The sequence below is a fragment of the Fukomys damarensis genome, unplaced genomic scaffold (assembly GCF_012274545.1).
Source record: "Fukomys damarensis isolate Sample0158 unplaced genomic scaffold, DMR_v1.0_HiC HiC_scaffold_21, whole genome shotgun sequence".
Taxonomy (NCBI): domain Eukaryota; kingdom Metazoa; phylum Chordata; class Mammalia; order Rodentia; family Bathyergidae; genus Fukomys; species Fukomys damarensis.
Window position 1 is genome coordinate 3,657,451 of NW_022900933.1, and position 13,345 is coordinate 3,670,795.

General features: G+C 42.5%; 1 protein-coding gene and 1 pseudogene across 8 annotated transcripts in view; both read left to right on the forward strand.

The window, feature by feature from the left end:
- Window positions 1–3,468, forward strand: part of Daam1 (dishevelled associated activator of morphogenesis 1) — a 167,160-nt gene extending 163,692 nt beyond the window's left edge. For 5 of the 8 annotated variants that reach the window (XM_010611197.3, XM_010611201.3, XM_010611200.3 and 2 more), the window contains 2 exons: window positions 754–915; window positions 2,863–3,468. In XM_010611197.3, coding sequence (XP_010609499.1) covers window positions 754–915; window positions 2,863–2,976 — 276 coding nt within the window. In that variant the 3' untranslated portion in view covers window positions 2,977–3,468. Of the gene's footprint in view, window positions 1–517 lie in introns of all 8 variants that reach the window. The other 3 variants (XM_010611205.3, XM_010611204.3, XM_010611202.3) reach the window with 3 other exon arrangements.
- A 6,149-nt stretch (window positions 3,469–9,617) lies between these two features.
- Window positions 9,618–11,690, forward strand: LOC104853299 (annotated as a pseudogene).
- The last annotated feature ends 1,655 nt before the right edge of the window (window positions 11,691–13,345 follow it).

A 13,345-nucleotide genomic window follows, 5' to 3' on the forward strand; every position in this document is an offset into this window, starting at 1 on the left:
GAGCCGAGCCGAGCCGAGCCGAGCCGAGCCTGCCGCCCCTGCCGCCCGGGAGTTACAGCCTTTCGCTCTCGGGCAGAACTATGATTTGTTCTTTTTGTTTTTTAATTGGTACCAGCGATCGAACTTGGGACCTTGCTCTTGTGAGGCAGGCAGTGGTACCACGGAGCTAAATCCCCGGCCCCAGAACTGTAGTTTTTAAATTTTGTTTTGTATTGGTTTATTTATTTAGGTACTAGGGATTGGACCCAGGACCTTTAAATGACCTACATCTGCTGCTCTTTTTTTCTATTTTTGAGACAGGATTTCACTAAACCTCTGAGTTGCCTGTAAGATCCTCCTGCCCCAGCCTCCTAGTTTGCTGGATAACAGGCGGGCAACGTCATCCCCAGCTAGCGCCCTGTTTTGGCAAGGAGGCCATAGCTATCCTCTGTGAGGCCTCTTGCTATAGATTCTCTGTACCCTAAAGAAGTTAATATTTAGAGAGCCTTTTTACTAAAACTTTGTTTTTCCATTATAGAAACACGAATTGCCTCAGTTGCTCCTTTTTTATTGAGATCATAGGTGGTTTTTCCAGAACAGAGGTGAGGAGAGCCATGTTGTCTTCCCTGTTGAGTGTTTCTGTGAGAACCCCGTGCCTGTCGCCTCTCCTCGGCCGCGTAGGTGGGCACACGTGCGTGACTGGCTCGTCACCATCTGCCCTAAAGGCAGAGCTCAGGGCTCACCCTTGTCTAATAGGGTGCTTTGTGTTTGCAGCTTAAAGAACAGCGGGAAAGAGAACGGAAAATGAGGAAAGCAAAAGAAAACAGCGAAGAAAGCGGAGAGTTTGATGACCTCGTCTCAGCTTTACGCTCAGGAGAAGTGTTTGACAAAGACCTTTCGAAACTGAAACGGAACCGCAAACGCATTTCCAACCAGGTGACGGACAGCAGCCGAGAGAGACCGATCACAAAGCTTAATTTTTAATTTCCTTGGAGGACTTTTCTAGGAAGCCCAGTAGCAGCCCTTTGAAGTGACGAGACTGTTTCATTACCCTGCCTTGCGACCCACCCGGTGGTAATTCATCTGCGAGTGTGGACGTGTGTGTGTAAATGGGCGTGTACACGTACTTGACAACTGTAGATAGGAGTCTGGGTGTCGTCTTTATGACCGTGCAGTCAGTCTTGACGTTCATGTGCGTGCAGAAACCCTCCGTGTCGTCATTCACGAGTGTGGCCTAGTTCCTTTCCCTGAACACCAAGACAGTTCACAAGCACAATACCGTCTCCTCGGAGATGGCAGACATTCCCTAGTGTAAAGAGAAAAAGCAGAAAAAAAGGCTTGTGAATGTTTTGTGCTTTCCAAGCTTCATGTACTCTGAAATCATTTTTGTTGTGGAATGGGGTTGACAGAGTGGAGACTGAGCCTGGTGTCCCATAGCTGGGGCCGCGAGTGGGAGCCTTGTGTCAGTGACAAAAGGACCCCTCAGATGCGGATGTGGGTGGGCGCTGGGCTGTCCATGTGTATCGAGAACGTATTGCACACAATATGTGTTATTTAGAATGTCATTCAGGCCTTTTATATGTCTAAAGCTTGAAAGTAAGTTTCTTTTCCCCCTAATTTCATCAAGTTTTCTGCCAAGTGCTCTTGATGATTTCTTTACTGCTTTTAGGGAAAAAAACAACAAAAAACAATACTATCTAAATGCAATCCATGCCGTTGTTAAAGAACAAGATTGCTAGAATGTGCTCGTTGTTCTAATAATATAGATATTTAAACCTTAAAAATAAAATTCCTCAGCCAAGACTTAAAGGAAGAATTCTCTAAGGGATAAATATGATTAACTTTTTTATTGGGATGCCTTTTTTGGCATTTTCTGTTTCTTTTTGTAGGACAAGCTGCATCCTCTGTAAATATAGGTCTGGACTAAAGAGCACTTAGCACATATGTAAAATGTCAACAATGTCAACAGACCTGGCCAGATCTATTTATCTCTAAGTATATTTGAAGTGGTTTGCTGTTATATGTTGTCATTTTAAATTGTGTGTTGGTAAAGCTACCTGTAAAATTTCAGTCCAAAAAAATAAAGCTCTCAGGGAGAAATGAATACAAACAATGAACATTAGAAAGTAAAATATAGATGCTTACCATTAACCTACCAACTCTTAATATCCTTAAATTATATGATCTATAAAGAGGACTGTTACTTTTTTCTTTTGCTTTATTTATTTGTAGTGTTTGTTGTGGGGGTAGCTAACATTTTCGCCTCTCTTTCCATCTGTCCTGTTGTGGTCAGGTTTCCTGGGGAGAGAGCAGTTTTTCCTGGTGCACTAGAACATTACTCACTAAATTGAATTTTTTAATCCACTGACAAATATTTATTGAGCACCTACTATGTACCAGGCATAGTAGAGCTACGGTGGTAAACAAGACAGAGTCCCCAACCCTGAGGAGCTTACATTCTCCCAGGGATTTCCAGGGGTGAACCAAATACCAGTGGGTGTGCTGTACAGAAATCATACTGCTTCAACATAATCTGTACAATCTAACGCTGTGTGCAGATGGCAAGGGATCTGTGCTGGATGAAAGCTGTGAAGTGCTCTGAGAGTTGTCAAGAGCCGTGGTTTTACATTTTTCCCTCATCACAAACTTAGCAACTTTCTACCCATTAAGTAGAAGTAAATGACTCTTGCCAACACAGCAGTCTTAAACACAAAGCACAGTTGTGCTCCCAGCCCCTCCTTAACTGTGGTCTGCACGTGTAGATTAGGCTAAAGGTGCAGACCTGACTTGGCTTTGTGAGCTCAGAGAGGAGGCGGCGGCTAGAAAGATGGTTTTCTGTTACTGAACTAAAGTGCCTCTATGTATATTCTTTTCTATTTATAGCAGGAGAAATGTGACTGGGCTCAGTTTTGGAGCTGTGTGTACAAAACGGCTCCATCTAACAGGCCAAGGACTGAACATGCAGAAAGAGTCACGGAAAGGAGCACGTTTGTGTAGTGTTGCCCCCCTCGTCCTCCTCAGTCGCCCTCGTGTTGACGTGGCCGTCCTGGTGAGCCTCCTTTGCCATTTGCCATATTTGGTTTCTTTCCCTAAAAACCATGTGCAGGTAATTCAATGTGCCATTGTTGGGGGAAAACAAAAAAAACAAAAAACTACTTTTTAGACTGGTGCTGGTGTAAGTAGTCACTTTTCTCTCGGGTGTGTATTTTCAAGGTTTGTTTGTTTGTTTTTTAAATTAATGCCAAAAAGAAAAAGCATTTTAATTTGTAAACTTAATTATATGTCTTGTATCTTATTAGCTCAGTAGTTGGAACCACTTAGTCTTTGGGTGGAAGACTTGTTATTGTACTAAGAAAAAACCGTTGTATGTGTTATGAGACTGTACATTTTTTAAAGATAGCAATATGCAATAAAGCTGACTTCATTGGGTGTATATATACATACGCTTTCTACAGATTATTAAAGTAGCATCAATAAACCTCTGCATTTCACCACTGAATTAAAATATTTCAAATTGTTCACTAAATCAGAAACATTAAACTTGCACTTCCTGGATCGGGAAGGGGTAATGTTCAGTCGTGGCAACATTTGTTACATCTGAGCTTCCACATACTCCCTCTCTGTACTTGGCTTATTGTGAGTTATATAATTTTGTGTTACATGTGGTAGGGCTATTGGTGAAATTATTTAACTGGGAGTGTAGAAAAGAATCTCTAGTCTCCAGAATCAAGCCCTTTTTTATGTTGATGCATTTCCTTTTTAAAAATCTAAGTGAATTTTGATTTTTGAAATTGAGGGAAGTGTCACATATACAGACCAAGAAATATGAATACCCGCCGGGCACTGGGGACTTTCCCTTAGTCCTACATCACTGGCTGCCCAGCCTCTGGCAATCCGGTTTGAGATTGAGCTGAAAACACAAGCATGCCATGCAGCAAACCTTTCAATCTTTGGAATGCACTCTTGTCATGGCTGACCATCTTTATTTCCATCAAGTCACAAATAACTGTATATATCTGAAGGCACGCTGTTCTCTGAAGCTGACACTCACGTAGGAGAGACCTTTTACACCGCACAGGTATCCTATCCCACCCTCCCAACTGAACGCAGCATCGCCCATCTGTAGCTCTTGAGAGTGGAGCTGCGCACAGGACCGCCTCATCCTACTTGCCCTTGGTATATCGGTAGAAATGGGGCAATGTGGAACTTTCAGACTGTTTTCCTCAGGTTTACTGTGTTCACCAAGGGCCTGGGGAGTGCTCTGTTGGCAGAGTGGAGTTCATGACGCATGCGGAACGTTGCCCCGTGTGAGGTTATTGAGGCATAACTGATGATCTTTATTCATCTCATTTGGTGGGGACAATTATTCAAAAAGCCAACTTCCGGAAAGGAAATTTTTCGGAGTTTTTTTTTTAATAGCATCAGCTGTTTCCTCTCAAGTGGAAAAACAACTCCCAAAGCGTAACAGTTTTGTGACCCCGTTGGGCTATGTGTGGAGAGGTTTCGAGTGGGGGTCTCAGCATCTGCCTCAGGATCATTTGTAGCCATCCCTGTACTGAGTTATTCTCATTGTCTGTGCAGTGCATACATTGTTTTAAGTCTCTTACATCCCTGATTCCTCCCTTACGATATGAACTGAACTCAGGTCCAAAAATACCTGTTGAGTCTATAATTAAGGAATACCTTAAAGTCTATGAATTCTTTACCTTGAAGGAATTTGGGGGCTCCTGGAGAAAGTGGTTTTTCTTTTTCCTCATTGAGTTTATTGGTACATTTTAGGTATACAGTACAGTTACATTCATTATTGAGATCTTGTACCTTTACATGACAGCTCTTGGTTCTCCTTTATAAAGAGTTTAGTGTTTTCCATAATTTTTTTCTCATTGAGTTTATTTTTAGGTTTTAGGTATACAGTACAGTTACATTCATTATTGAGATCTTGTACCTTTACATGACAGCTCTTGGTTCTCCTTTATAAAGAGTTTAGTGTTTTCCATAGCAAATACCAGTCAGAATTGTTATTATTATTTTTTAATCTGGCCTGTGAGGAAAATGTCAGACCTGGCCTTTGATCTCTTCCCTGAACTGCTTTTATCTACTGTACTCAACTGTGTTTCCATGGTATCAAAGAAACAACATGAGCACAGGACTGCACACCAGGGTTTTTAGACAAAGGAGACCTTTATTTTTATCAAACCTTGACAGGTATAGGTTTTTCGGGAGAAAGAGTAAACTCCCAACTATAATTTTTCCCATATGATTTGACTTTTATCTTCTCAGCTTCTCTACCCATAGTTTCTAGAAGGACGAAGGAAAGAAACGTCTCCGTACCACAGACTGTGCGGCGTTTTCAGTCCCATCCTCCCATCTCACGTACACCTCTTACCATGAGGTAGGAACATTTTTGTGGCGAAGGAATCTGCATGTGACAGCACTCGTGGATGTTCTCACCCCACCTCCAGGGTAGAGATCCTTTCCTAAGTGGTCAGGTTGGGGCTAGTTTGACCGTTCTAGGGTAAGGGGCTTCCGGAGAGGACATGGTTAGTATGCTGAGCCATGACTCAAGGCTGACAGGACAAGGAAGTGGGTGGCCCCACTCTTAGCTAAAAGAAGTCAGGCTTCAGGATACTTGATTAACAATACATCAGTCACTTTCCTGTGTACCAGCAATGAACAAGTAGAGTTCGAAATTAAAAACAAAATGTCATTCACATGGGCACTCCCCATTTTGGGTCCTAACCCTAACTTCAGTCAATATCCCCACAAGTTATTTTGTGTTTATCAACAAACATCCTAAAGTATTTATGGAGAGGCAGAACACCCAGAATAGCCAACCTGTTATTGAACAAAGATGGAAACTGAATGTTATTGAACTATAATACATAAAGCTACAATGATTAAAGATTGTGGTATTGAAATAATAGACACATGAATGAACTGGAGACCCCAGACATATATAGTCAGCTGGTCTTTGTCAAAAGAATGAAAGCAAAACAACACAGTGAAACTTTAAAAAATGATGTTGGATCAAGTGGATCTTAAATGCAGAAAAGTACGCCCAGCACAGACCTCACACCCTGTATAAGAAACTAACTCAAAATGAGTCAAACCTAAGTGTAAAACACAAAACTACAAAATGCCTAAGTAAGAGAAAAATGTGAATGACTGTGGGTTTTGCGATAACTTTGTTTTTTGAGACAGGGTCTTGCTATGTAGTTCAGGCTGACCTTGAATGCACAGTGATCATCCTGCCTCAGCGTCCCAAGTGGTGGGATTAGAGGCATGCACCACCATGCCCAGCTCAACAGTAACTTCTGGGGGCTGGAGATTTAGCTCAGCAGTTCGGTGGCCTACCTGGCAAGCGCAAGGACCCAAGTTCGATCCCCGGTACCACACACATACACAAAAAAAACCAAAACAATAACTTCTGAGATGCAACACCAAACATACAATCCATGAAAGAAAAAAACTGACAAGCTGGAGTTCATGAAAATTAGAAATTTCTGCTCTAAGAGAGACTTATCAACTGGAAGAAAGCATTTCCAAGGACATATCAGATAAAGGAATGTTTTCTGATGTACACAGAATTCTTAAACAACATAAATATAAACATTAAATAACAGCCAAAGATGAACAGACACTTTGCCAAAGAAGATACACAGATAGCAAATAAATACGAGAGGATGCCCCACTTGTATGTCACGAGGAAAATGTAAATTAAAACAGTGATATATCACTACACCGCAACAGCCAAAATCCAGATTACTGACAAAAGCAAGGACTGGCAAGGGTATGGAGCGACGGGGATTGTTACCCATTGCTGGTGAGGATGCAAAACGGCACAGCTACGTCGGAGGAGTCTTACAAAACCAAGAACACTCTTGCCATGTGTTTTTGCTGACCACTGGGACCCAATGCCTGATACCAACAAGTAAAGGAGCAAAGATTTACTGTAGCTCACAGTTTGTAGAGGTTTCAGTCCAGAGTCTGCTGGCTCCAAGGTGGGGTGTCGTGACGTGGTGTGGTGAAAGAGGTTGCTCATGGAATGGCTGTAGAGAAGCAGAGAGAGAGAAAGGAAGACCAGGGAGGACATAAACCCTTCCAGGCCACACCCCCAGGGATGCACCTCTTCCTACCAGAGCCCATCTCCTACCACCACGTCGGCTGTAAACTCATCAGCAGATTGATCCACTGATGCTTTTCACGCCCCCATGAACCACTCACCTCCCAAAGCCCCACCTATGAGCACACAAGGCTTTGAGGGGACATCTACATGTGAAACAACATTCCATCCTTATTCCCCCAAAATGAATAGGCATTCCTTTATGTAAAATGTACTTAGTGCAGGGGCCAGGGATTTAGCTCAGTGGTGCTGCCGCGGTCCCAAGTTCAATCCTAGGTACAAAACATCAAAACAAAACAAAAATGTACTTAGGATTTTGGCAAGTTTTAGTGATGGACTAACAATCTTGGCATTGCTGAAAAGTCCAAACCCAAAGTCTCCTCTGAGATTTAAGGCAAACTCTTAGCTGTGAGCCCCTGAAAAAAATCAAAATAAAGTTAAACACTGCTGACATACAAAGGCATAGGGTAAACATCCCCATTCCAAAAAGGAGAAGTAGGGAATAGAAATAGGACCAAAGTGAGACCAAAACCCGGCGGCACATAATTACAACACTGGACAGACTGCCGAGAGTGAACTGAGAGGCTTGGGTGGCTCCACTGCTATCGCCCTGCTGACGCTTTAAGCTTCATAGCTTCTCTCAGGCTGGCACTGCTCACTCTGCAGCTTTCCTCAGACACCCCACGGTCCTGGCTTTTCCAACTTCCTGGTGTCTCCACTGCCCCTCTGGCTTCACACTCACAGCTTCACACACTGCCCTCTCCGAAGTGCACTGCCTGCCCTCCCAGGCCTTCTGAAGTCTTGGTGGAAGCCTCCCTGACCCCACAACTCTCACAATCTGCATGTGCCTAAAACCAGCACTGCGTGGTTGATGCCAAAGTCTGCTGCCCTCTGGAACAGTAGCTGAACCCTTTTGCATCTTGCTGGTGGTTGCAGAGGCCTTGAGTGCCTGGATGAATCCAGAGAATCAACCCCCTAGGCTGCCTTCTCCAACAGTTCCCTGGGGCTCTCTTCTCAAGATAACATCTTTCACTTTTGCAATTTTCAGCCTGCCAAGGGAGGAATCTGTCATTGCCCATGATGCCTGCAAGCCCATTTTTCTTCTTGTCCTATTGTAAAGTACGTAATTTTTTTTTTTAGCACTGATCTTTTTAGCAGCCATTTTCTCCTCTGCTCCATCTTTGCAGATCCCAACTTTACCTGAGTTTCCTTTCTGGCTAGACTCAAAACTTTTTAAATCATTCAGCTGGGCCACTTGCTCTTGATTCTCAATAGAGAGCCTGCTAAGCCAACAGTACCCAAGCCACAGCCTGGATGTTTAGCTGCCTTGAAATTTCCTACAACACCTTGATTAGTCTGCCACCCACAATCTCAGTCAACCACCACAAAGTCTCAGGACAAGATCAAAATGTAGAAGATATTTTCTACCAGAGCATGACGCAAAGTGATGCACGGAGTCTGTGATCCCAGGTGAAACCTCCTGAGCCTGCATTCCTGTCAGCATTCTGGTCTTCTAAGCCCTGACCAGACCCTCCTACCAAGCTGGGCTACAGCATTCTAGGGCTGCTTCCACAGCCAGCATCTCCAAAAGTTTCCAAGCTCCTCCCACAGATGGATTGCAAAGACTTGAACCACACAGTCAAGTACAGGTGTAGAGCAACAGTCCCACTTCTCTGGTACCAAAATCTGTTTTAGTTATTTTCCTCATTGCTGGACAGAATAACTGGCACCTACATCTCAAATAAAAAGAGTTTTATTTTGACTCAGTTTGTAGAGGTTTCTGTCCATAGTTCCATGGCATCGTAGATGGATGTAGCAAAGGAGAGCTGCTCATGACATGGTGGCAGGAAGCAAGTGATCAAGGGAGAAGGGAGGGAGATGGAACCTTTTGAGCTACACCCTCAGTGACTCACCTCCTCTAACCAGATTTGGCTTCCCAGCAATGCATTTGGCTATAAACTCCAGTGAGCTAATCCACTGATCGGTGTCATGCCTCACGATCCAATCACTGCCCCAACCCCCCCCCATGAGCACAGGAGGCTTCAGGGGAACTAGATATAAAAGTAATATCACACAACCCAGCAGTCTACCCAAATGAATCGAAACTTTATGTCTGGACAGAAGCCTGCGCACAGATATTTATAACAGCTTTACCCATAAGTGCCAAAACTTAGAAGCATCTGGGATGTCTGTTGGGAAACGAGTACCTAAACCATCCCATGTGTCCAGAGAATGGAAAGTATTAAGTGTTAAAAAGAAAGTTATCAAGGCCTGGAGGAAACTTCGATGTGTATCACTATGTGAAGGAAGCCAATCTAAAAAGGCCACCTACTGCATGATTCCCTATGACGTTAGGAAAAAGGTAGAGCGGTGGAGGTAGTGGAGAAACACATATGGCTGCCAAGGGGAGGAGGACTAGAAGGATGAGTAGGAGGAGCACAGAGGATGTTGACGGCAGAAACGATGCTGTCACAGTGCCGTGGTGGATAAGTATTGCTATACATTTGTCCAGCCCATGAAGTACACAACACCAAGTGAGAATCCAAATGCTGACGACTATGGGCTCCGGATAATAATGTACGGATGTCGGTTCATGGATCCTAACAAAGGTACCGTTCCAACAGGGAGACGCTGCATCATGTGGCCGGGGGAGCGAATGCGAACTCTCTGTTCCTTCTCCATTTTCCCACGCACCTAAACTGCTCTAAAATATAAACTGTGCTTTAAAAAGAAACGACAAGAAAAGTCCCTGTATATATGGCCAAGAAACTTCTCCACCGACTGAGTCAGGCTAAGTGTTCTACCTTCTTAGCTCAAATCCCACCACCTCCAGCCCCTCAGCTAAGCTCCCCTTGGTGACTTTTCGTGCCCTTTTGACCTCCCCCATTTATTTATATCCAGCTTTATCTAAAATGGCAAAGCCCAACAGGGTAGATTTTCACAGTACTTTCTTGGCCTTGCACTCACACAGCTACTCATCAAGACTTTGGCCCAATTTAACTCTCAGTAAGTGTCCATTCCTTAACTCTGAAGAAGCCAGTGGGCAAAATAAAAAGAAGGGCTGGTCACTAGTGAGCTAATCACTCCTGGCAGTTTGGGTTAGGGGCCTTTAAGATTTACATTTTAAGATAGCTTTTGCAAATGAGGGCCATTAGCCAGGCTCTCGGGAAAGTCTTCACTTTCTTCCTCCTCCTTTCTCACCTTCCCCCTCCCTCTTCCTTCTCCAAACCAGCTTAATCAGCCATTATTTACCAAAAGGCCTCATTAGTAGGGATTCTCTTAAAATGCCTTCTGCAGAAACAGTCCTCTCTTACTGCCTTGAATGTGAGCCAACTGACCCTGAAAAGCAGCAGCTGTTTAGGGACCTGACAGTTTTACGGTTGCTGAGTTCACACTAAAAGCCGAGCCTTTCAATGTATCCTAGAGGCATTGCTGGGTGGGATCTCGCAGGCCCTCTCCCACAGCTCTCTGTGAAAGGATTAATGCCACGCTGAAAGGATCCCGTATCACGGGAACCTGAGAAATGATGCCTCGGGGCAACTGGCATCCACTTTTCCCTTTTTGGACAGAGGCAAAGGAGACCCTGGCTCCTCCTGAAACTTCCTAGTCTTTAAAGTGCTCCCTACAGAGCACCACTTCCCAAGTCGCCGTCTGCCTGCTCCATTCCCTTGCACCAGCATCTGAGCAACACAACCTGGGAGCTCAGAGTCCCAGAATGGCCACTGTTGCTGTCACACATGAGCAGTGACTCTAGGTCAGGCTCTCAAACACCTCTGCTTCTCATGCTGGAAGCCAGACAGAACATATGGAGTTAAGGAATGGACACTTACTGAGAGTTAAATTGGGCCAAAGTCTTGATGAGTAGCTGTGTGAGTGCAAGGCCAAGAAAGTACTGTGAAAAACTACCCTGTTGGGCTTTGCCGTTTTAGATAAAGCTGGATATAAATAAACGGGGGAGGTCAAAAGGGCACGGAAAGTCGCCAAGGGGAGCTTAGCTGAGGGGCTGGAGGTGGTGGGGTTTGAGCCAAGAAGGTAAGAACACTTAGCCTGACTCAGTCAGTGGAGAAGTTTCTTGGCCATATCCTGATGTTAACAACTTGATTAAAATGGAAGTGGGCAGTGAAAATTGTCTACATGTAGAGTTTGAATATAATAAATCAAAGTATCATTTAAAGGACATGATTGTTGGAAAAAATTTACTTATTAGTAAGAATGAAAATACAACACACGGAGTTACAACTGATCAAAAAAGAGATCACAGGAATTGGACCCAGTACTACAATGGAAATAGAAACTATCCCCAAATATGAAATAATGGATGGCGCACCAGTAAAAGGTGAATCCATTCCAGTGAGATTATTTTTAGCAGGATCTGACCCAACACCAACAATGAGAGAGGTGAACAAAAAAATTTCAGTAAGGTCCTTTTGAATCTAGTTCTTGTCAATGAGGAAGACAGAAAGTACTTCAAGCAGCAGTAAACCATCTTATGGAGAAAAACCCTGAAAAACTGAGGAAACAGAAGGAACTTTCACCAGCGATTTGAATCTCCAGACTCACGGCATCTGCTGAGCAGCCTGAAATGTGAACTGAATAGGAGGAGAAAATCCATAACCATTGTATTCAGCAGGATAAAGATGGTTGCAGCATGGGGGGGGCCTCCATCTATATTAGTCTTCCTTTATCTAATAGTGCTGCATTTATCTTACAGTATAACTAAAAGTTCTTCATGTGTAAACATTTCTAAAAAGTGCTTTCTTTGAAACACTGAAGATTTCCTTAGCTGCCTTTTTAATTTTACATTGAAATGACAAGCACTCAGATTGCATCAACATAAACATTAAAGATTTTCATTTGAATAGATTGGTATTTATAATTTTGCTTTCTTTTCTCATAATGTTGACTGTAAATCCTTTTCTTCTTTCATACTAATGAATATCCTTTTCTCTACTTGTAAAAAATTAAATATTTTGTGTTTGGATCAAATTAGAAAACTAAGTTGACCTTATGTCTTGCAAAGATTTAGAATGTGGCATATTAATATTTTTGAGAGCTACATTTCTTTTTACATATGTATTTAAGAAATGTACATGGAGTGTTTCATTGAAGTGCTTCTGGGTCTACTGTTTCATAGCTTTCTGCATAGAAGTCTCTTCGAAGACTTCTGTTACAAATATTTTCTCCCCTGGGGATTACATGCCATGGCATTGTGGCCCTCTTCTCTCCCCAAGTTAAGTAATCATTTTGGTATTGTTTCCCAGCAGTACCACCATGGAGTTGACACATGTAGCCATTGTAGAACTTGTTACAACCATGCAATTTAAAATTAAAACATTTAAAAGCCTATTAAATGTTAACATTTTTATAAAATGCTCAACACAGGAAAGAAATGGAATCTATCAAACAGATATCCAGGAGATTAAAAACTCTATAGAAAGCATTCTCAGCAGAGTGAACAAATGTGAACATAGAATTTCAGGTATAAAAAATAGGATTATGGTCAGTGACCATGAAAACAGAGATCTCTCAAAAACAGCAAGGGATCATGAGAAATCAATTGAACAACTCTTAGATGATGTAATGAAGAATAATATAAGGCTGATAGGAATCCATGAAGTAGAAGGATAAAGTATGAAAGACTTAAAAAAATCTTTTCACAGAATTAATGACAGAAAACTTCCCAGAGGGGAAGAATTTGATACAGCCAAGTGAGGCATATAAGACTCCAACTAGCCATGATCAAATAATTCTACACCAAAACATATAATAATCAAGATACCAGAAATCTAACAGAAGAATAAAATATTACAAGCACTTAGAGAAAAGAAACAAATCACATGCAAAGGAAAGCCCATCAGAATCACAGCAGACTTTTCCACACAAACCCTCAGGTCAAGTAAAGCCCGGAGTGAGTTATTTCAAACCCTAAGAGCAAATAACCTCCAACCTAGACTGAGGTATCCTGCAAAACTATCTTTCAAAATTAATGGGGAAATAAGATACTTCCATGACAAAGAACACCTGAGAAGTTTCTGAGCCAGCACTCCAAGCACTTTTAAACAATGTCCTGAAAAAAGAAAATTAAGACCACAAATCCATAAAGGTCAACAGAGCAAATATACCAGGAAAGTCAATAAATTAAAGAGAGAGAGGGAAAAAGCAAAAATCAAAAAACAAACAACCAGAAAATAACATGACAATGAAAAGTCAATACATAACAGTTATAGCCATCAATGTTAATGG